General features: G+C 35.5%; 2 protein-coding genes across 7 annotated transcripts in view; both read right to left on the bottom strand.

The window, feature by feature from the left end:
• Positions 1 to 24,947, bottom strand: part of LOC143340485 (CB1 cannabinoid receptor-interacting protein 1) — a 199,865-nt gene that overhangs the window by 62,730 nt on the left and 112,188 nt on the right. The window lies entirely within an intron of this gene.
• Cdgapr (GTPase-activating protein CdGAPr) overlaps positions 29 to 24,947 on the bottom strand; it is a 74,687-nt gene continuing 49,768 nt past the window's right edge. For 5 of the 6 annotated variants that reach the window (XM_076762445.1, XM_076762444.1, XM_076762446.1 and 2 more), the window contains 6 exons: positions 16,665 to 16,802; positions 15,602 to 16,006; positions 14,970 to 15,300; positions 14,558 to 14,891; positions 10,837 to 11,758; positions 29 to 8,839 (listed from right to left, as the gene is read on the bottom strand). In XM_076762445.1, coding sequence (XP_076618560.1) covers positions 6,314 to 8,839; positions 10,837 to 11,758; positions 14,558 to 14,891; positions 14,970 to 15,300; positions 15,602 to 16,006; positions 16,665 to 16,802 — 4,656 coding nt within the window. In that variant the 3' untranslated portion in view covers positions 29 to 6,313. The other variant, XM_076762450.1, reaches the window with a different exon arrangement.

The raw sequence follows: 24,947 nt of genomic DNA, 5'->3' as shown, positions 1-24,947 counted from the left end.
TCCAGAAAGCACATCACCGGCATAATTTCTCCAATATTTATAGTATTTATATTTGTTTACATATAATTTTCCATATATTATAATTATAATCGTAGTAGGCAAAACAGTAGTATCGCTTAATAACAAAACAGTCGTAAAAAGATTAAGATAACTAAAAAAAGTGAAATGGGGGGAGATACAGGTGGAGGGAGTGACAAAAATACGTCCAGTTTGTCGAACGGTGGGTCTTCAACACTCAAAAACAAGATTACTATTAGTCCTTGCGACTACGCGAGGAGAAACAAGAATTAGTACGCGTGTCAGTTTTCTTTTTTTTTTTTCACGTAAATTGTTATATCTAGTAGGCGCGTGTCTTCTCTTCTTCACTTTCTACAACTATATCCTATTATCATGTATAACCGCGAGAATTTCAAATTATTAAAAATATACATCCTACGGATGTACTGTTATTGCGCATAATATTGTGCAGAAGTACTCGTAAATAGATGAATCTTCGAGTTCCATTTTTTTTTTTTCTTCTTTTCTTTTTCTTTTAGGCGTTACTTAAATACCACTAACTAGGCCTTTCCTATTAAACGCGGTATCCAGGGAAGCGACTATTGAAGTTGTTAAGATACTTTTATCTCTAAACAGGTTCGTTTCTCTCACAGTTTCGTCGTTGGGACGCGCTACTTGTGCATGCATATCGTTTACGGATCCTTACGCGCTCGTGACTTGCTAATAAAAAGGATCAAACGCGAGGACGAGAACTTATCGTCGACGACAGAATCGAGCACCGATCGTTCGATGTTCCAGCGTTCGCTGATGCGCTCAGTTTATTGTATAAGATTAAATTTGCAAGATTTATGCAATGTGTACGATATCTATACGGAAAAATTTAATTGGGAGATTCTGGAGAACAAAATAAGACAAAAATCAAGAATACTAATTTGTTAATTGAGGCTTCGTTACAAAGTTATTAGCGTTTGAAGTTTCGCCTGTAGAACGGCAGTCTTCGAACAGCTGCGCACGCGCGATAGTGGTTCCCACTCAAGAACTTTAAACGTTAATAACTTTGTAACGAAGCCTCAACTAACAAATTAGTATTCTTGATTTTCGTCTTATTTTGCTCTCTAGAATCTCCCATTAAATTTTTTCCCGTATACACGACGAACACCCATAATTGACCAAAATTAAACGCTCTGTACGAATCTTTTTAACAGTTAAATATCATGAAATCGCAAAACAATAAAAGTTTCTATACTTTTAAGGGTATTTCGGTTCCGCGAATGATCGATGCTTAACTGTACCGATACTACTGGGAAAATTTGCAGCATTCGAATAGAAATTGTTGCAATAATTTTGGTATCTACTGTAGCAACGTTTGCCTCGTACAATCTTTAACCCTTTTCACTCGAAATTTAAAATGTTAACGATTTGTGTAAAAAATAGTACTTCCCTTTTCGCGAGAAGAGAACAATTGTAAATTTTTATCCGGATAAATCTATGTTTAATCTCACAGTTGGCGTAATGAAACGAAATAATTTCAGAGTGCAAAGGGTTAAATTAAATAGTTCACGAACGCTTCGTACTATGCGTGTACAACGAACAGGAGAGATGCTAGCGAAAAGAATGATTGGACGAGGAATATATTCAATTGCTTCGAATTTTATTATTACACCGTCCAACTAGTATTGTTCGCAACGTTGAATTACCTCGTTGCACTCTAACGCGGCTCTCTAAATTCAATATTTTTTTTACGTTTCGCAACGTTCGATCCTCGCGACACTTTCCACTCACTCGTTAATCGTTTCTTGTTTAAACATCTATTAAAAAACATCACCTTCTTTCCTCTTCTACGAGTACTCAACGCGTACTTTCTCTTTAGCAAGTATTAAGTCTCGTTAAACATTTAAATAGAAATGTAACTAATAGCTTCGAGTAGTTTTAAGACTTCGAGTGAAGTATCTGCGCTTGGTCGTTGCGTTTTGCTCCTTTGGTTTGCAGAGAAACGATTATGTTGTATACTACGTCGTTATTGTAGCATAAAAAAATACACAAAATATTAGATCGCTAATGGTTGATGTTGTAGCGTATGCAGAGCGTTCGAAAAATAGGTACGAAGAATTTCAGGGCTTTTGTCCAGCAAATAAAGGTTCGAAACTTAATTTTGTTGGAGCAATGCACCACTTTCTGTGTTTAAAAAATTATCAAGGCCAGCGAAGAGTCTACAAATTTGTAAATATATGCATTACATTGCCTGAAATCAAAATATGGAGGAATCCAACTATACTTAAGTTCAACTCTTTCATTACCTTTTGTATTCTTGATTCTATCCAGTCTCTAATGATCTTTCTGTACATGCAAGATTTATCTGTAATTAACTTCTATTTTTATAAACATTATGGACCCTTAAATTCTTCGTCGCGTGTCTTTGATCACTCTTTATACGAACTTCGTGTAATTCAATGGGTTAAAAGGTCTCGCGCAACTTCGCTACCCTCGTACGACAGCTTGCAAATGTTTTTTTTTCTTCGTTTTTGAGCATTATCAGAATTACAAACGTATGATCCTCCGAGTCTCGTGCTTCGATTCGTCGGAGATCGTAATGTACAATACACTGGCGGTTTATTAGATTGCGAGATAGATACTGTTAATTGGTTCGTTATGGAGTTATATAAATGCTATCACAGAATCCGGTGCTCCTGATTTCGTTTTGATTGACGTGCATTCCGCTAACGGGGAAACGTGGAGACCGAGGACCGTGACTTGGAAAATGATCCAATTTTCAGAACGATTGGAATGTTGTCGAGCTTCGCGACAAATCTCACCGACGATGGATTCAGGAATAGTGTTACGCAGCAGTTCGTGTCGCTGTTTGCATTAACGCTTCGCAAAATTAACAAAACAACTGAAATGCGCAATTTAAAGTAGTAACTAAATATCGAGACAGAAGAGCCATTTTGAACGAAAAACTGTCGCTAGAACGGTGCTTCTCCGCTAATGAAACTATAATTATACGAGTGTAAATAATACGTGTAAAAAGAGTGTATAAATTAAGATGTTTTACATATCTTGCGACGCGATGGAACTCTCTACGTCAATTGAAATTAATTTTTAAACTACTACGCGCGACTACTGACTACATTCGAGTAATTAAACAAACCAATCTTTTCCGATAGTAATCTTGATTTCGAGCAAGGTTTTCTTTTCGTCGATAACCAAACTAAAATACATAAATTAATATATTACATATCGACTAAATAATAATTAGCATATACAGAAGACGCATTATAGATTGCCGCAGACCAGTCCACGGTGAGAAAGATATATCGACGCGTGTTGCCGAATATTTAGGATAATACGGTAAATTGTAAAGTGAAAATAATTTTCGCGACTCTCGAGAATCGTATTCGAGCGGCGTGCAAGGCACAGAAACGAGAATCCGCGAGACATTCAAGAACGTTTATAATAAACAAAAAAAATTAATATTAAAGCGGGAGAAAAATGAACACGAACAGTAACGAGTATTCTAACTTCTCGATATTAATCGTTAAACGGTGTAACATATTTAAAAAATTTCTAACTACGTGTGTTATGTTCTTAGATGTGACAAGCGATCGGCGTGAAAACGTACGCGTAAAACATATGAAACGGAGAAAAAGAAAATAAGAGAGAGAAGAGGGAGCTAACAAAAATAATAAAAAAAGAGAAAAAAACCGATAAGAAGCGAGAAAATTCACCGGATACACGCTTCAATCATCGAACGAACAAATTTTCTCCGTGGTAAACGCTTTGTCGTATAAAAATACTCGGTTCGATGAGCAACAACGAAATTTACAGGAAACGGAAGCGTATCGATTTTCTTAACTCAACTATATCATTACGTTAATCAATTACGAAGGCATGCGTGGTTACAATATATGTATACATATTGAACCCTTTGCACCCGGTACGCGTCGAGACCAGATCAAAACGAATATTCATAGAATTTACAGTTTTACAGTCGACGTTACTCGAGCGAATGGTACAACGTAGAAAACGTGAACGTATTACAATGTTTATAAACTATATATATCTCTTATACATGCATCGTTCGAAGATAATTTTCTTTTTTTTTTTTTTGCGTTTTCGTTTTTGTAACTATTACAGATTATCGTATAAACTTGTTCGTTTTAAACTTAACTTTCCTAATAACATTCGAAACAATTTGCTCACCGGCTCCGGTGGCGGAAACGGAAATTTCGCGTGCAAAGGGTTTGACAACGAACTCGTTCCGTGGACCCAAATGTGGTACATCACGATCGATTGGATCAGTCGATTAACAGAACAGCGCGACAAACGCAAAAGTCTAATGAGACATCTTTGGGAGCGATTAATAACAATAATGGAAAATGATTCTTAAAGATTCGTAACAATAACAGAAATAATCTAATACACGTATACCATTACGTGTATACATACATGTACAATAAATTAAGAACACTCAAGTTATCGAACTGTTCTGTTAACAGCGACAAACCGAACGTTTTTTCTCCATCGATTTTAAGCTTCGATCATCGATCGCAGACCGTTTTCTTTCCTTATTTTTTTTTTTTAATTTTTTTAATATCATTATGCCACTCGTATTCGATTAACTTTCTCGGATTTCATCCTTTAACCCTTTGCACTCTAATAATTTAATACACGAGAAATTAACGCATTCGTTGGGACCCTTCTAATAAATCTTTTCTTACAAAAAAAAAATTGTAAATACTATTAAATACATATACTAATACTTAACAAAAAAAAAATGGCAAACAGTTACATTCCTTTTTAATACGTTAGTAAAACTTTCTGGAGTTATAAAATTTGCAATTGAGATAATCGTACGTTAGTATAGTGTCTTGATCAAAATGGGGCTGATTTATTGCTAAAGAATACGTCGAAAGTGGAAAATAAATTTTTCCCCTTATAATTCGTAATTTTTTAATAGATCTGTTTAAATAAAGTCATGGGCTAAACGTACAGCAAACTTACTTTCGGTTAATGGGATCTCAATGTAAAGCTCTATTCATCCTAATTGATCCATGAACATTGACAAATTCGTTAAAAAAAAAAAACTAAACGAATTGTGTTATAGAGAATCTACTCCCCACTATTTCGTTTGGGTATCTTCTTTCCAGATTTTTCGCTCAACCAACTTGTATACATTTCATGTATCCCAAAGAAGTTAGGCTAACATCTATATTACAATCTGAGTAGAGCATTTCCAAGATCAAAAGTTTTTAGAATGAGGCTTCAAACTTTATTCTACAATTTTCGACTTATTCATAAATGCTGGAAGTCATCCTCTTTTCAGTTACACCAGAAATAACGAGACACCCTGTATGCATTCTGAAACTTAATGGACTTCCTATCACCTACAGTACCACGAAGTACTGTTATGAATCATTTTTTGCTTTCTTCGTAGACGATAAAGTAATACATGGTTAAATTTCATTCAACAGTGAAATTCTCGCGTGCAAAATTATTTTCATAGAAGTGGACCCAAATATTAACAAAGAAAGAAAATAGTTTATGTCATCTTTCTAAACATGGTATCGATGCATTGTTGAAATTTAACTAATAATTTAAATAAGGACTGCTCATAAACTTTCGATTCAATAACTAAGTTTCTACTCTTCACTATACATAAATTAAATTAGAATCAAAGAAAAAATACAATATCAAAGACTGTATCAATATTTTGGATACATGTTGACAAAATATAACTGAAAAAAATATTCAAACTTGGAAACAAATTTTAAAAAATACAGTAATATGTCAAACAAAAAATGAAAATGGTGTTTTTTTGTGACATGCAGAAAATCGGAGATTTATTTACTAAAAAAACAAACGGAGATAAATCACAAGTTAAAAGATTTTTTTCATTAAGGAATAAAGTAGATTAAATTATATTAAAGATCATTTTCCTTTGTGTCTATAAAACCTTTTAAAAAATTTTAGTTTGATACGTGATAAAATACAGGAACTAAATTACTGAATCGTGCAACATTTTAATTTGAAAAAGATCAGATGAAAATTACGGAGAATAAAAAGTTTGAAAAAACTCGAGACACGCTGAGTGGTGATAAATTGTAGAAATTCAACCATGCACTACTGTATTTTTGCATTGAACAAAACATACGCTATTGTCCTCCCCTAACTTAAAAGAGATTCTGAGAGCAAAGGGTTAAACGTGATTAGTGCAGCCAGCAGTTTACTAGAATTATACATGTAATTCATCGTGCGACGCATTAGAGGCATCTACGCGGAAAAGTCGATAGAGTATTTCATAAATATTACGTTAATATCAATGAAGGGAGGGCCTAGAGGCTCTTTGTTTTAACCTAGTCAAAAGGGCTTGCTCTCCGTCGTCCTCCGCCTTTGACAGCATTCCACGAAAACTTTCCGACCTGTACTTGTCCCTCAAGAACGTCCTCCTCTCCTCTTTGTACTTTTCTATCCTTTCTCTGCATTGGGGATCACCCAGGTCTAAGCCACCGAGGTTCTTCAGGTTAGACTTATCGGAATTTCTCGAATTGTTCGAACTGGCCCCAACGTTCGGCGTGGAGCTGTGCTGTGCATCCTCCGTGGCCTGTTTCACGGGCAAGCATGCCTCCTCGGTCATTTTATTGAACTTGGCCTCGTCCAGTGATCGACTCAACGACGCTCGAGTAGCTCTTGCGTGACGCGCCCTCAAACACGGTGGCAAATGTTGAGCATTGTTCACGGGTGGTTCCTCGGACTTTCCTCGAGCGGTGTCCAGTTCCTGTCGCATCTTTCGTTCGCGAACTATTTCTCTTCCGATCTCAGAGTCGAAGCTCCTTCGATCCCTGTTACTTTCCGCTTCGTACCTTCTTCTTGGAGGAATGGACAGATCGCCTACCATACCGCCTGATAATCTTTGCAACGCTAATTCTTGCAGTATGGCTGCCGTGTCACGGAGAACGATCGAATCATCCACTGGTGAGGACGCGTTGGAGAACGAGCAGGACGAGTCCAATGACGTCGTCTCGGACGCTCCCTCCGGATGATGTGCTATTTCGCTGGGTTCCGCCGCGTTCTCCGACGGGATCACCATCTCCATTTGTTCCTGCGGCTGAATGGTCTTCACGTTATTACATTTAGAGTTCTCATCGGTGCACGTTGGAAGTTGTTTGTGCTGTTGGTTGCTCTTAGCCGGTTCCTTTGGTGAGACGTACTCGAAGCTTTGGCACTTTTCTAGCTTCTGATTTTGACAACGTTGCTTATTATTGTCAACGTTAGCGAGAGACAACTCGAAATCCTGATACTTGTTCGACAGGCTGGTAAACGAACGACAATCGGCACTCTGGAACTGCGGTTTCCGATGCAACTGCAAGGAACGTCGGATATCTTGTTGCTGAAAGTCTAGACTCCTCGAGGTACGTTGAGAGTTGTCGAAAGCTTCCTCGTTCCCAAGATTTTTCTTCGTTGGACTGTCATTCTTGTTGAACGTTTTCGCGTTGTCCAGCTGATTGTAATACGCGGTGACCTCGTGATCCATTTCCGTAGACTTCTGATTCAAACGAACGTCCGTTATACTGACAGTGCACATTTTCTGATTCCCGTTATCCTGGTCGTGCATGGACGAGTGAACGATATTCGAGAAATTGTTCCCGGAATCGCCCAACCTGAAATTCGCTTGGCCGTCGAAAGACCCGGCTGTCCTTTGGGCGGTGATGGTGTGTTCCTCGAGTTCCCTGTTGTCGGCCACGTCGAAAGTCATCTCTCCAGACTCTTGAGGAAGAACAGGACTTTCGGTCAAGTCACTGACGCCGATGCAAGACGTGTCTGTGTCCACGGTCGAGCCCATTGTGAGATCCAACGATGTCCTGGAGACGTTCTCCGATATCGATCTTAATTGCGGCGCGTCTGTAGCTATCGCCGGGTTCACGGTGCCATCCAATGGATCCTTCGGGCTGCTCGATTCGCTCGTTGGCGTTGTGATCGAGCCGGTTCTCTCGACTATCACCCACTCACCGGAATCGTTGGTGTTCGTAGCTATTTGCGGCGTTTCCGTATTGGTGAACATCTTGTCGGAACTATCGCAAATCACAAAACCAGAGTCTGGTAGATCTTCGATGGTCTGTTCATAGGACATCGGTGAATCGAGATCGGTTGCATTGGATAACGGCAATCCTGACAATTCGTTTCTATGTGCGTTTGAATTCCCAGCTATGGCGCCGTCATTTTGCGAACTAACGGACTTGCTGTTCGGTGCATCGTGTTTCCGTACGTCCAACGGGTCTCTGGTGTCGCTACGAGACGACTTGCTCCCATCGACGGGACACGAACTCGATCTGTCCGCGTCCTTGTACGGAGATGTTATTTTAGTGGAGTCTGTCTCGCTAAGGTGAGACGCTAGCCTATCACAAAGTGTCATCTCTTGGTCGACTACGTCCGATACTACTAGATTCGATTCCTTTAAAATCTTCTGAGCGTTGGAAGATTCCTTGGCGTCGTACAAATCTACGCGTTTATCGTACGACGTTATCCTCTCGCAAGATTTAGCGTTATTCTGTCCTTCTAAGTTTACGGATAACCTATGACTAGGGTCGGATGATTTATCGGAAGACACGCTAGTTCTATTCAGTTTGTTCGCGTTGCCCTGCTCATCGTCGATCTCTAACGGTAAAGTGAAACTTCGGAAACTTATCCTAGGACTGTTGACTGGTATAGGTGACACAGAATGCGGGGTTCCATGTAATGTGGCAGGTGTGAGTGGAGTCGAAGCTTCTGATAACAGTGGAAGATACCCTGGCGTAGGTAAGGGGGATGGTGTGTCCATGCTGTGAATGTCTGCGGATACCATCACCTGTAAAAATATATTAAATTTGTTTACCGGTTTCATAATATAAATTTTGCATGTATTTTGTTCTTGTATTATAGCAGACATATCAAACACGTGGTCCGACTTATTACATTTTGTGACATATGTACATTGACCTTTCTATAACTTTTTGTTTGAAAATACATATTTATGTGAATAGCTTCTTACAATTGAGGAGCTCTGTGGAAAACAAGCACATGTCACATGTATAGTTATCTTGTTTTTTTCTTCTTTATTAGTTTGTTTATATGTATAGTCTTCAATTAATTCCACAACCTATTATTGTCAAATCATGCATTACTCATTGGATGGAATCATATAAAAACTCTATGACATTAGCAACATTCAATTATCTAACAGAAAAAGGACATATGACACTAGATATCTTTAACTAGACATAACAGTCTTCTTGCAATCTTCAAGATGGAAGCCATAAATATAGGAAGTGATAAATATGAGGTAAAAAACGATCGTGTAATGAAAATAAATAGAAAAACAATGAAAGAAAATGACTGAGAAATAGTGATAAAGAATATATACAAAGAAGTAGTTTGAATATGACTAATAAAGTATATAAAGAAGACCAAGGTCATTATTGTGAACTGAAGCCTTCGAATTTTCTATGAAAAAGATGAATTTTTCAATTACGAATAACAATAAAACATCTACGAGATCAAGATCAACTGAATTTTTCCAAAACGATTTGAAATTTTTTTTTCCGTCGAAAAATTTCGCACCTTTTCAAATTTTTTTCTTAAAAGTAGGTAGGATTTCGAGGGTATGTCTAATGACCAAAAATGATTATAATTGGCCCCCGCAACCGAAAATAATTTTTCCAGAACGATTTGAAATTTTTGAATTTAATTGTTAATAACTTTTTAACGAAACCTCCATCAACAAATTGGTATTCTTGATTTTCGACTTATGTTGGCCTCTAGAATCCCCCATTAAAATTTTTCCCAGGGGTGGCCGAACACACTGTATATAATAGCTATATTTATTCTAACGATGACTCAAAATGTCGTAATAAAAATAGTTGGTATAAAAAGATCATGTAGCTTCTTAGGGCAAAATGAGTTAGATGTGCTTCTATTATAGTGTTTTTCAAACTTTACTTTTATAAAGAAAAGTTCCAGTGAACCTTCAAGAATTGGATTCTTATTCTTTAAATGAAAGTTTTTTATTTTTGTTATTAAAACAATGTACAACAGTAAATATTTTCTTAGAATTTATTTAAAACTATAAAAAAAACCTTATTACTTAATCTCCAGGTCAAACAATCTCATTATATCCAAAAGTACAATAAAACTGTCTCTTTATTACTTTTCAAAGCAAAATGAAAAGCAATGAATGTTATGAACAGGAAACGAGAGTAGTTATAGTATACTATAAGTAAAACTTTAAAATAATTATTAATTATGAACGTTGAAATGTTCTTTACACTGTATTAAATATTATCTTGAAGACCAAAAAAGAGTAGAGAATTATTACAATTCTACAGTGTAAAGTAAGCAAAAGACAAAAAATTTTATATGATTTCATATTGCATAAACTTCTCAATACCAACATTAACACTTAATAATTAACACTATTTCTTGCATATATACTGAATAAGCAATAAAAATAATTATAATCTTTGCCGTCATCTCATTCGTTTCTTTAGCCAAGTAATCAGAATTTAATAGCTGTCCTTATAGTATCTTCTTTTCTATACTTTTCTGTCTAGTTGTTTTTATTGTTGTTGTTGTTGTTATTGTCACTATGGTATCATTACACACATTACACAAGGAACTTTTATGCATAATTTTATACATTCTAGTTAAAATACTTGAATAAAAATACAGGACATAAATTTTTGCAAAAAAAAAACTACATTTTGGATTGTAAGTTTGAAAAATATCTGAGTACTAGGGGATTAATGAACACCGCACTTGTGCAAACTTTCAAATACTTTGTACGGAAGGTAGCAACGAGAATTTTACCTGGTCAGGACTTTGACTATCGATGAAGCGCAACTCCACATCGCATTGCAGTCTTTCTTCCAATCGCGATCTCTTTCTCTTCGATCCACCGGTGGCGGTAGTGTTCTGCGTTCCCTCCGTTCGTTGTCGTCGTGGTGATGCTTCCACCGACGCCACACCTCCGCTCTCTTCTTCCGAGAACATTCGCATCTCACGTTCCTCCAAGTCAAAGTTGAGCTGTATTTCTGACAGATCCAAGGGCGACGCAGCATTGGGCGCGTCCGCCAAATGATCGAAATACGAGTCGTGCGAGACCGACCGACTGTGACCGCAAGGTCTGGCTGGCGGAGGTCCTAGAAGAGGACCTAGGCTGTCCTCGCCGTCCAAACTATCAGCACTTTTCACGGGTCTTAACCGTCGTAAAGAGTTTAAGGAACTTGGCACCGTTTCTGTTTGAGGTGGCGTGCCAACTTGCCTCGATTTTCCTCTGGCACCCAAGCCACCTCTGCTGAACAAAGCTCTCCAATTCAACGAGGGTGAACGCTTCGAGCCGTTTCGTTTTCGCGGCAGCTCTATGACCGTGTGGTAATGTAACGGTAGTCCGGCTGGGCCAGCGCCCACTTCAATGTAATCCGGCTCGCCTCTCAGACTTCTGTTCCGAGCTTCCTCCAAACTGAGCAATCTCGCGGACGTTGTGATGGCCAACGATTTTGGCCTTCCGACCGGACCGTCGCCAAATATTAATTCCGCGTAACAGACTAAAAACTCCGTAACGACCGCTTGCACGCCGACGCCCTGCAACGCCGCCACGCCGCCGACTTCCAGTTCCTTGCACCTCAAAAGATTTGGTGCCCAGACGATCGCGACATTGCGCGGCGTCATACCTGTCTCCGCGCCACGTGCTGCTACTCTCACCAGATGGCGCATCAGATACTCTAACGTTCTGAAACAAACACCAACGACTCTCGCTTAAACATTAATTCCTCGACGATTGTCTCTGCATTTCATAGAGACTATTTATTTAAATTGTATAAATTGATTAAAAATAAATTATTAACATTATTAAAATACAAAATTAGTTAAATTATGTTTTTCACACGTAGCCCACATTTATAAAATAGATTATGTGTGTCATTCCTTTGTTTATATGTATAGTCAGCGATATCGTAATAGAAACTGTTTATATGACTCCTCCAAAGATGTATGCAGTAGAAGTCCATTTATTGGAACAAAATTTTCATCAATGTCCGATTTACTGAACTTCTATTGAGCTTCACTCCAGTTATATGGACATTTTCAAGGAACGAAAATGCCAACAAAACATATATTTATGCTTTGTTGTCGTTGTTTGTCACATAGTGAAGATTGTGATAGTAATTCCCAGACATATTATCAAATAGTCGAATGTACAGTCGGATGCAAATAAAATTAATTTACAGTGTTTGAAAGATTTGAAGGAAATTTGTAAAGTCTTTAAATGAAAATGATTAATTCTGTTTGTAATTAATAAAACATACAGTATACATTTTCATTTACCAGTTATTTGTACTCTTTGACCAAATAAAGAATTTATTTACTAAGCTTTACCTAATCACTGTCCTTACTAGACATTTCCAAGTTCATTAGTATTTAAATGTTACTATAATCCAAAGAATGAGTATGATTAAATTTGCTTATTTGATCGAAAACTTCTGTTGTTTAAACGATAAGGTACTAGTGGCGATAATCAGTGATTTCCTATTATTTGTACATAATAGAGAACTGCTTGTTCTTGAACCTAACCTAACCTAATCGAATTTATATAAATGGAGTTCTACTGTATACAAAAACTAGTCTCAAGTTACGACAAGTGTTTAAATAGGGGAGATGATTAAGAAGAAAAACTTTTAATAATGCGTTTGTTAATAATCGATGTATTCGATGCTGCTCTTATAATGTTCACGTTTATTGTGTGTTGTTAAAGCTGTAGGTCGCCCAAGGCGTCTCTTTTCTCCATAATTTTGTGGATTTTTCGATAAATTCATAACAATTTTCCGACTTCTGTTAACAGCTTTGGCAATTTTCGAAACAAAATAGTTTTCTTTTGATAATACTAAAACTGTTTGTATTTCAATATCCACCCACACCTTTTAGAGATGTGAAAATATATGATTGTTTTGTTTATTATTTTGTCGGACTAGTTTATTACGAAATGTACAACCTCAATAATTCCCAGACCTAACCCAGACCTAACCTCAACAATTCCCAAAATAGAAGGCCAATGTTTAAGGAGCAATAAACTATGCTTTCTCATAAATATTATTAAATTTACAAAGTGTGCTATTCTTTCGTCGCGGATTCTATGTGACTACTATCATAATTTTGTCTGTAAGGTTATTCTATATCATCAATAGTTTCGAAGATATTCATTTGGATCGATTTGAATGGAACATGATATTGTAGGAAAAAAAGAGGGAATTATATTGGGTTAGTCATCTTAGTCAACATTTGTGATGTCTACGAGTGGAAAAAAGTGTTTATGAACATGAAAATTCAGAACATTTTGAATTATTATGTACAAGTAGAATCGTTCATTCTTAATCTAAAATTATTTTTCGTTGCAATGTTACAATTTGAAGGTTAGAATCATCGCTTAAAGAAGTATACAAGGTGTTCAGCCACCCATGGAAAAAATTTGAATGAGAGATTCCAGAGACCAAAATAAGACGAAAATCAAGAATATCAATTTCTTGACTGAGGCTTCGTTAAAAAGTTATTAACGTTTAAAGTTTCACCAGTATTTAATTTTTTTCTAGAAAATGAGCAGGATTTTGGGGGTATGTCTATTCACTAAAAATGATTGTAATTAACCCTCCTAGCTAAAAATAATTTTTTTAAAACGATTTGAAATTTTTTTTTCGTCGAAGAATTTCTGCACCTAGAGACACAGAAAATAAGTTCAAATACAAATTGAATTTTCTATGTACATTTACAAACCTGTGCAAATAATTATTGTGAAAAACTACTTAGAAAGTACGAATTTTATGTATAGATTATAAGCTACTTTTAAAGAACTTCATTTATTAATTCAACTTGTGAATTAAAGATACGTATGAAGTTTTTTATTCTAGTTCTCTATTTTCGCGTAAAAACGAATAAGTCTGTCTGGTGGATCTAATTGTTCGAGCAATATAAATACAGTAATGCCTTGGATATTGGCCGGCATTCAAAACTGGCCATAGTTGAAGGTAGTAAATCTTCCAGGAAATTCCGTGTGTTTCTTCTTTTTAAAGGGATTTCTAAAAGAAAATCCCGGCCAATTTCCAAGGCATACTCTGGGCCACGAAATAGCGATGTCGTAAACTCGAGTAGGTGTCAAAGTTTACACGTTTCAGCTACCGGAACAAGTGAATTGACAGAAATATGAGCAGCTAAAGGTCTTAGACCCTGGTCGGGGCCGTATGAAGAAATGTTTTATCCAGTGTCGCCATTTTTTAGAGGTATCGTAACAGGTGAAGATCTTACTCAAGTCTTTAATATCTTAATTTACCTGCTTATAATATATGTATGTAGAAAATGAAAAAAGTTAGTGCAGTTACAGACACAGAAACTGAGGGTGCGTTCAAAAAGGCACCCTCAAGCAAGATGTCATGTATGGCCCTAAGTGCCGCCAACAGTAGTCGGTCCCAACCCTCAAGAGTTTAGTTTACGACCTCGCTATATCACAGATTCAGCAAAATAAACGTTTTCTGTATATATTTACCTATAGTGAGGTGGTGGTAATTTCCTAACGGTATCCCTCATCCGCCTTAACCTTTCCGCGTCGGTGTTAGCCTGAACCGCGGTAACGAAAGTAGAATAAAGTTGGTATGTACAGAGTGGATTCGGTAGTTCTCTGAAGTACATTTTCAATAGCGACGCCACCGAATGAATGTCTTGTAAAATACTTTCATCGGAATGCAATGCAGGAACACGATCCTCGTCGAACGCGTTTCGTAATCTCTGAATGTTCGATGTCACGCCGCTTAGACGGTATATGCCATCAACCAAGCCATGGTTCTCGATGAACTCGGCGCAGCACGTTAAAACAGTAGGCACTAAAACAATCGAGAAACGTTGTTAAGAGCGCCAACGAATCGCTAGCGAAATTAAGAATAATGGTAGAGCATACGTACCATCTTGACCTGAGTTCAAAAGATGTTCCCCTAAATCACAACCAAATACACGCTCCTTCAAGATTCCTGACTGCTTCAATCGCCTCCTGGACGGTCTATTCAGTATGAAAGACCTGAAAAAGGCGATCAGTTTCCCGTGCTTCCTGAGCACTGGTTTCACCGGTAGTTTCGATCTGACGGTCGTCGACACGGTCAGATGTCGTGGAACTTTATCCCCAATTACAGCCACGCACTCGGCTGGAAAAAACCCAACAGCGAAACCGTGCTTTCCACGCCACCATGTGCTTTCCCCTGGCGGAGGCATGTCTATTACAGAGATCATGTCCCCAACCTGGAACCCACCAATCCATTTAAATTAAACAGCTGTCGAGAGTCGTTAATTATTCTTATAACACAAAAATACACTGCTCAAAATAATGAAAGATCAGTCACTCAAATGATATCGTTCGTTAATCAGACCTTAAAAGGTTCAAGGTATGTAAGTCAGGCATTCGATAGAAGTATTACTGTATTAAATGTACCTATCATTCTTGGAATATGGTTCATTCCCTTCAATCGTCCAGTAACATGATCCTCTAATTACCTTGAGCAGTATCTGATCTTCTTTTGTATTTCTGAAACTAAAAGCTCACCTGAAAGGAGATCTCATCCGGTGCCTGAGCCACGTAAGGTCTCACTGCGTAAGCTGCCGCTACCGCAGGGGTGTTAATAGGGCATGAATCTGACTCTGGCACAAGTATTCTTCTTCCTCTATTATCTAGCTGCAACCAATTTAACACGGGACCGCAATTTAGGCCTTCGTGATTTAACTGCGAGAATCTGTTCAAATAGTCCCTCAGTATATCACAGGTGTTTTTTGGCCGTGCATCCGGAAGCTTGGTCAAGGAAGAGAACTTCCTGTCGAATATGCAGCGATGCAATTGCTTGTCAAACATAACAAAATTATCGTAAGATCGTTGCAGGGTCCAGCATGCATCTCCAGATGTTACTCTAACCGCGTAGCTGTCTGAATCATTGGAACCTTCGCTAAGTGTAACCTGCAACCATATTAATTTCTCTCTTATTTATGCACGACGCGCAACACGAATACTTTTAGTCCCTTTTTGATATATTTACCAATCAAATACTATCACTCTAATATAATTTATCGTTGAAATTTTCAAAAGAATAACGTTTAACACCTCTGGTATGCCTGAGCCATCAGTTTTTATGCACTTTCGAAGTTTTCTGTCTACATCGTCGAAAGTAATAAGGGAAAATAATTGAAAAGTCATGACGTAACAAATATAATACTTATTTGCATTTTTTAGTAACGTTTGTTACGAAAAATGTGTTAGAAAAAATGTCACTACGACGTATGGTGATTTAAGATTTACACTATACCATGGATCTCGTATACCTGAGGAGTTAAACTGAAATTTTCTACACAATGAATTTGTAAAACTATTAATTTTATTGAAAATCAGTTCACTGTACCGTAAATTAAATGAACAAAGTGTTTGATAGAATTTACGAGACATATTTTGTTGCAAAGAATAAAGAAAAATATTGAATAAATATTATATAAAACTTTACGAAAAAAGGATCTAGCATTATTATGCCCGCTTAAAACGTTCTTTCTTTTCTTCTATGATTCTCAAGAACCATTTGTGATTGATTCGTAAGTTTAAAGTTAAAAATGAGTTTGTAACTGACCTCCAAGGAACAGAGTTCAACGTGTTCGTAATGAAAGTGGGCACACTCGTCCAATTTTGGAAACCGTGCTATACTGCCCATGTTGCTGCCAGAGCTGACCGGTGTACTGAAATCGTCCGTTCGATTACATCCTAATCCCTGTGTCGAATAAAAAATTTAATAATCTCTGTCGATGCTCGTGCAAGCCTGGAATAAAGTTCTATCAAAACATGTTCGGCGCCGTAACGCGCGGATTTAAACGCCAGATGAAATGTTTACGTTCACGAGATCGACGCTCGTATTTTTAACCCACTTTCGTACAAGCCCGTGAAACATTTATAAAGCGCGACAAAGAATGGAGACGCGCTAAAATACCGCGATTTCTACGGGGAACGAACGCCTCCGTTTGGTTTCCAACGTTCGCCAAAACTCTGCGTTTAATCGCTGGTCGCTAAAGGAGAAATGAGAACCGTGAAACCGAGTCGTTCGAATAAACTTATTATGTAAGTAAGAAACGCTTTAAACGAGTTTCGCTGCATTACGCTTTACGCTAGCAGAAAATGGAGGCAGTCTGTGAAGGCAATTGAAGGAAGACGGTTAAGATGAATCATCGTGCGTGAAGAATTTAACTAACGAGGGGACTGCACGACATTCGGGTCATCGATTTAGTCCAAATTTTGTCGACACTCTACGCACGACTCGAATTTTGTTACAGGATGCTTCATCCTCGCTGTAAGCTGCGTGCAATGCAAAAGAAGGCTAAAAAACTTACGAAAATGTCTAGTTAAAGTTTGGGAATTGATTATTTCACGGATGACTTTCCAAAACAGATGTTTCGTTGTAATTTTTATGAACAGTTCTTTTCTAGTTCACTCAGAACTGGTAAAAATGGAGTTTCATCCCCCTTACTGCAAGGTCTAACATTCTATCAAGAAATATCTTCTTGGGAGGTACTTTAGAATTACTTTTCCAAACAATTTTAATCCAATTTCTTTAAATGAATTATTTCTGCTTTAATCGCGTTTGAAGTAAGTTAATAAATGGGTTTTTTTCATTACTCATTTTTGATGACTTGATTTGAAGAATAATATGAGTTCAATAGTTTTATTTTAATATAAATAAAGCTTTTTCGCGAAACCTTAAAACGTGATTTTTTTGGAATTATCTCTGCTCATCTTATGGTGTGTATCGTTTGAAAATACGTATCATTTTTGTTTAACGATGATAGATTTATTTATATTTTTCTCGTATATATTTGTAACAAATTGTGTTTAGAATTCTGTGTGAACCAGTTTTAACTGCACATTTCAACATTCTTAAGACCTACTCTAAAGGCTGTAAGGTTGACGAAATAATTAAACTTAACATCGAGTTATTTCCTTGCTCATAATTGCTCCTTTACTCATACGTTAAAGATGTTAATCAGACGTTTCTTCTCTGCTTCAGGGATACTGTAAGCTCGTTGTATTTTTCAATTACTGCACTTTAGATCATTCTGTGCAGAAAATTCGAGCCAAAATCGTAATTCGAATGCTGTCCACGTATAAGTAGCAAGCTTACTCATTGACCTTGTCTGCCAAATACAGCTCACCGTCATTCTCAAGCGGAAAAAGCATACTAAATTGTATACTTCAAATTTCTCTCTGCAAATATCCCAATCGAGTCGTTTACTCCCTTAAGCAATTAAATTATTTGGTCACTAGATTTGATACAATGAACGAACGCGTCCAATGCTTTGTAAAATCAAATTAGTCAACATTTTCAACCCCAAATTCACGAACATTGTTACGTTTAAATATGGGGCTTATTTCAATAAAAATATATATGTATCATTACATCAAATTCAACATAAATTGCTAACAAATAATATTTATGCTTCTACAATTTTAACTGTTTTTTATTTGCATTTATAAATTAAAACTGTTTATTAAACATTCCTGTTTAGAAATTGACAATGATAAAAAGGTAAAATTGAAAAATTCAATTGCATTAATATCTATTATTTTATTTTAATCTTGAACGAAAACATGTCTACCCCATTAACATTTAATTTCTGATGACCACTGTAAATTAATAATAACTCACGTGACAATGAACGTGATAAAAAAATTAAAACAATTATTACGCTCCATTCCCCATAATAAAAAAGAAAAATGATTAATAGCTAATAGGATTCTTCCATTATGCAAAACATATCAAAAATTAAATGTTTTGCTAATATGAAATTTATTCACGATCATTAAATTTTATAAATAATTTGTACAAAGATGTATGTTTTAAACAGTTGAATAACATAGACTGTATATCCTAGAATTTCATTAAGAAAACAAATGTATTTATTTTTGGAATTATATTATTTGTTTTACGATTGTAACTTCATAATTTTTATTCACTTTCTGCTTCAGCTACGAGATTTTTTTGTATTGCACGTTTGAATAGCTTCAAATACAATACTTCGATCAATTATTTATGTTTTCCGTGTGGCAGCTGCGTTGAAGTAGTAAATAATTGGAACAGTATGTTATAAAATAATTTTAGTCTAAATAAAATAATAGGAATTCCTCTTCAGGATTGGAATTTTAAAAAATATTTTATATGGAGCTTCATTTATAAATCGTATTTTTAAACAATTAATTATTGTCTATCAGTACTTTCGGTTCTGTGTGTTCTCATTTTTTTAATATGACAATGTCACTTGCATCATTATCAAAGTAAACATAAAGATGCAGTAAATAATAATGAAAATGACTTCATTTTATTGCTTACCTCATGTCAATTTCGAAAAAATTCTTTTATAATTTAATATAGTTGAGGAGACATAAAAATCTTAACTTGTGTTACTGCAAATTATATATTTATCTAAATACAGAAACTTACATAGTCATAGATTGCCTCTCACTCTTTTCTCGCCACAGTTATTCTATTGTAGCAATATTTGTTGTAAAATTAATTTCGACAGATGTTTCAAATATGTTTCTAATTTTTCCAATAATGAAGAACTTATATCTTGTATTTCAATTTACTATCGTAGAACGAAAAGGGTACAATGTGCATAATTTCTGAAATTTTAGTGATTATATCTTAAATTTTTATTTACTGACGCGTAATAATAAGAAAAATTATATAATTTACAGAACTTTGAGTATCTAGATCGGCTATTGAATTTGACAATAAAGCGAAACGATAAATATTAATCATTTTAATTCATTTTTTACGAGACGAATAATGCTATAAAAATATGAGAAAGGCACATGATACTACGTCACCGTGTTCTTCGTTCGAATCAACTCGTTAGATCGTTAAAAGCACTGGCCCGAGAATTAAGATGCTAAACGCGCACAATGCGCACAGCGAATCAGATATAAGGGTTTCGAAAAAAAATATAGGAAGTCAACCTAACCTTTCATCCTCGTACAAGAGACTTCCTCTTTAACTGTCGAGAGAAGTGGTAGAGTAGGCTTTCAATTATAGGAGCACTATCAATTATCTCGTTTGTTCAACAAGCTTACGTGTCGTTGATCACGGATGCCCTGACCTACGAATACACCAAGGATAGGATGCGAAAACGAAGACTCTGAATTTCAAGAAATCTTTTTCCAAGATCATTATCAGCTTCTAGTATCGAAACATTCGAAATACCATTGTACCAAGACGTGAAATTAATATTTCATACTAACTGCTATATGTTATGATACATACAGGGTGTTTAGTCAACCCTGGGAAAAATTTTAATGTGAGATTCTGGAGGCCAAAATAAGACGAAAATGAAGAATATCAATTTCTTGACTGAGGCTTCGTTAAAAAGTTATTAAAAAATTAAATTAAAAAATTTCAAATCGTTCTGAAAAAATTATTTTTAGTTACGAGGCTCAATTACGATCGTTTTTGGTGAATACACATACCCCCGAAATCCTACCCAGTTTCGAGAAAAAAATTCGTTACCGAAAATATAATGTCTGATCATGAATGAATGATTCCGCTAAAATTTCATGTGTTTCAAATCGTTCTGAAAAAATTATTTTTAGTTGCAGAGTTTAATTACAAGCATTTTTTGTCAACAGACATACCCTCGAAATCCTACTCAGTTTCGAGAAAAAAATTCCTGAAGGAAAATATAATGTTTGCTCAGATATGTACCCCGGAAATTTCATGTGAATCTTTGAAACGTCATAACTTCTGAACGGATTGGCCGATTTTCATTTTTAAAAAAGCAAACTACGCGTATTTTGATGGAGAATATGTACAAATCACAAAAATATTCGAAAAGTTGGTCCTTAACCTCGAAAAATGAGGAAAACCCTATAAAAATGGTCCAATTTTCGAACAACCATAACTCCTGCAATAGTGAATATATTTCAATGAAACTTTTTTTTGAAGTAGAGCTCTTGGGTACCTACAAAAAAGTATTAGACAACTTTTCTGTACGATGTCAAACAAAATTACTAAAAATGAAAAACGAATTTTTAAGAAAAATCGACAGGGGGTAGCTGCTGAAATTTTTCGGCGAAAAAAAAAAATTTCAAATCGTTCTGAAAAAATTATTTTCGATTCGAGGGTTCATTACAATCATTTTTGGTCAATAGACATACCCCTGAAATCCTACCCATTTTCTAAAAAAAAATTTGAGAAGGTAGACTTTTTCGGCGAAATTAAAAAATTTCGAATTGTTCTAAAAAAATTATTTTTGGTTGCAGGGGTCAATTAGAATTATTTTTGGTCAATAGACATACCCCTGAAATCCTACCCATTTTCGAGAAAAAAATTCAGTACGAGGCGGAACTTTAAACGTTAATAACTTTTTAACGAAGCCTCCATCAACAAATTGCTATTCTTGATTTTCGTCCTATTTTGGCCTCTAGAATGCCCCATTACAATTTTTCCCAGGGGTGGCCGAACACCCTGTATAAGAAAACAAATAATAGATTTCTCAAAGATATTAATATTATTAACTACGAGGAATATTAAAAAAAGTAACGCAAGTGACTAAAATAGTGTGATAGAAACAATAGATAGGGGTAAAAGCCAAACTTGTATCTCTGGAGTAAACTGCTTTATGCAAAATTTAAGAGAAAATTGCACAGTATGAAAACTATTCGTAACTGTATCATAAAAAGAGGAAAAAATACTGTGATATTACTTTTGTACTACATCGCAAAATTTAAATTACGGAAAACATAAACTAAAAAACTATGATACCTTTTATATTTTGTTTAAATGCTCGTTTCGGAAGAAAAATTGAATTCAAGAGACAGTATGGTAAATACAGAATGACACAATATGAAAACCTATGATACCTCATGTCATTCGACAATCAACAATCTACTTTAAATATCAGTTTTTTATATGTTGTTTAAAAGTTTCAGAAGAAAAAAATAAATTCAAGAGACAGTATGGTAAAGGCAGAATGACACAATATGAAAACCTAAAATACCTCGTGTCATTCGACAATCAACAATCTACTTTAAATATCAATTTTCTATATTTCGTTTAAAAGTTTCAGAAGAAAAAGATAAATTCAAGAGACTGTACGGTAATAGTTTCCTTCAAAGTATCAACGACGAGTAACAGAAAATTGAAACTCGGGGGATTATGGGGTCACTGAATTTTTCGAGCGCGTAAAATACCTCTGGAATATATTTGGTGGCTCCACATTTGGAATATACGAATTTACTTGAATGTGCATAGAGCTCGAAAAGCAAAAACTGCTTATGTATATTTCATACATTTATGTTAAGAGTTTCTCCGCGAGATAAGCATCGCGATACCGTTCTCACTTTTCGCTGAAACAGTTTCAGAGGGATCGCGGCGCAGAGTATCGACGAACGAGCGCAACTTGTCTTATTTGGGTCATTGTATTTTTTGGCAACGTCGAGGCAAACATCGGAGCTTCTATACGTATATAAGCGAGCAGTGTTCTCTCCCTGCTGGATCTGGCAATCGCTCGGAAACGATCGTTCCGCGCTGCCTTCTGGTTTACGCTTCTTTAAACCCCCCCGCCTCGTTGCCAATCCGCCATCGAATTTATCCGTAAATTTCTATAATTGGAACATCTGCGATAAATCGCCAAGTCGTACGTAATCGAAGCTGATCTACGATTACGCAAAAAAGAAAAACTCCAAGCTCCTGCTCGTAAAAATTTCACGCGATTTAGAAATCCGTGTAACGAACCGTTCGGAATGAAACTTTCGCGAAAATTTCTATACGACGCAGAATTCTGAGTGTTAACGATACACGCATTATTTTATTTCTTATCCATCCATCTTTCACAGTTCGTAAATTCAATTTGTTACTGCTGTGCGTACGAAGGGAAAATGAAAGGAGAGACCAACGTTAACGCGATTTCTATCGCAGGTGTTTTAAAATTTTAACTCGAAATTGTTTTCTAAATTTTATTACCGTTGTCGATTTTCCCCTAAGGAAAGTAAAAATAAATGTTCTCGAACGGTTAATAAATATTTGGAACGATAGATGGTTTCTACAAAGGAATTAATTGTCATAATGTCAAAAGCAATCGTTTAAAACTTTAACTTGAAATTCTTTGTGATATTAAAAATATTAGAGTGTTGAGAGACACCTTTTCGTCGAAATAGGTACGTATTGAACCGCGGTAGAACAGTGTTAATGCATTTCGCGATCGATAAACGTCAAAGAATTTACAGGCTGAAAATATTCCAAACAGCTGCAGCTTCTTCCGTTAGTAGGTCGACAAACTTTTCGGCAACATTAAGCAAACATTACGAACGCTGAGGGTACTCCACTTTCACGATCTACGTGTATCCCCCTCAATAAATCGAGGGAAGGCAAAACAAGGGATCTCGAAATTGCATTTCGTTCTTTATGTATTTTTATCCCCCCTAAACACGATCGCCTACAATCGCTTTCGAACATGATAGACAAACTTTACGGTTCCCCGGACATCCAATGGACACCGAAACTTTCGTCGGTTACCACGGTAAAATTTTTCACCCGTTAACCGAGGGAAATGCATTCACCCAAAGAGGATCAGGAAACCCCCAAAAGCTAGCCAAAAATAAGTTCTCATTATAAATTAAGATGTTATTCTGCTCCAGATAGCTGAAAGTATCCATCTTATAATTTGCATGCCATTTAATGAATTATTTCTTCCAGAAAATCAGAGAAATCTTAAAAAACAAAAGATTAATATCGTTTTTTTATTCGTCAATTACCCATAAACGGAAATAGTTCACATAATTAAATTTGTCGCTATCGTATTTTCGAAAAGGAAGTTTCTGTGACGAGTTTGGATGGAATAAGCTAGTTTGGAATTCGGAAAAATGTATATTTGTAATATTTTCTATATTTTTCTATGATAACAATATGCTGATGCTAATTTTACGTACATTATAGTATATTTATACGTAATTCTTGAGAAACAGGTTCAAAAATCTTTAGTTTTTCTTGTAATTGTTAATTTTATTCTCTTCTTATACCGATTATATTTTTCTTTTCTTTCTTGTTTCTTCGTTTTTATTTGTTTAGTTACCTTTTCTTTGAGTTTTCTTGTATTTTAATGTTTGTATTTACCTTCTCTCTCGATAACAAGAGTACAGTAGTGGATGAAGTACTAGAAGATAAATGAATGAACAAAAACAGATAGAAGAAAGGAGTAAAAGTAGGAATATGCAACGTAATTCATAGTGGAATAAGATAAAGCAATCAAATTTCAAGAAATATTGAAAATATATCAATGTAATTGATATTTGAATATAATAGCAAATAAGATTTAGTTCATAAAAGATTAAGAACTATCTTTAAATGGTTGAATGCGTATTATTGTAAGGAATATCACATTAAAGATGTTCTTATATGTATACGATATATTATTTGTTGAAAACCGGAAATCATATTCTAAGTCAAATAGCAAGAATTATTAAAATAAATTAAAAATAAACTAAAATAATACTTTCTCTTTCTTTAATCCGTGTTTTAACACCTGTTACTTTCTGTATCAAAAGGTTTAATCCGTAATAAAATTAATAAACAAGTTACCAAAATTTTAAGGTCAAATTTACAAACATAGTACAGTTTATGTGTCTTGAAACTTCATTAAAAAACTATATTTTTCAAATTGGCGTTTAGGATAATCGAAAAAGTAATTTGAACGACAAAGTAAATCTTACTTTCTATCAGTTTCTTTGTTAAAATTTTTTTTTTTTTTGGCAAACTTCTATTTGATAATTCGCACACATTAAACCGGATAAGAATTTTGTAATGTATTACGTTTTCTAAGTTTATTTTACAGTTCTTACAATTTTATAATTACATTTCAGTTCTTTCATTTTG

This window comes from Colletes latitarsis, chromosome 3 (assembly GCF_051014445.1).
Source record: "Colletes latitarsis isolate SP2378_abdomen chromosome 3, iyColLati1, whole genome shotgun sequence".
In the NCBI taxonomy this organism is placed as follows: Eukaryota; Metazoa; Arthropoda; class Insecta; order Hymenoptera; family Colletidae; genus Colletes; species Colletes latitarsis.
This window is presented reverse-complemented; position numbering and strand designations above follow the sequence as displayed.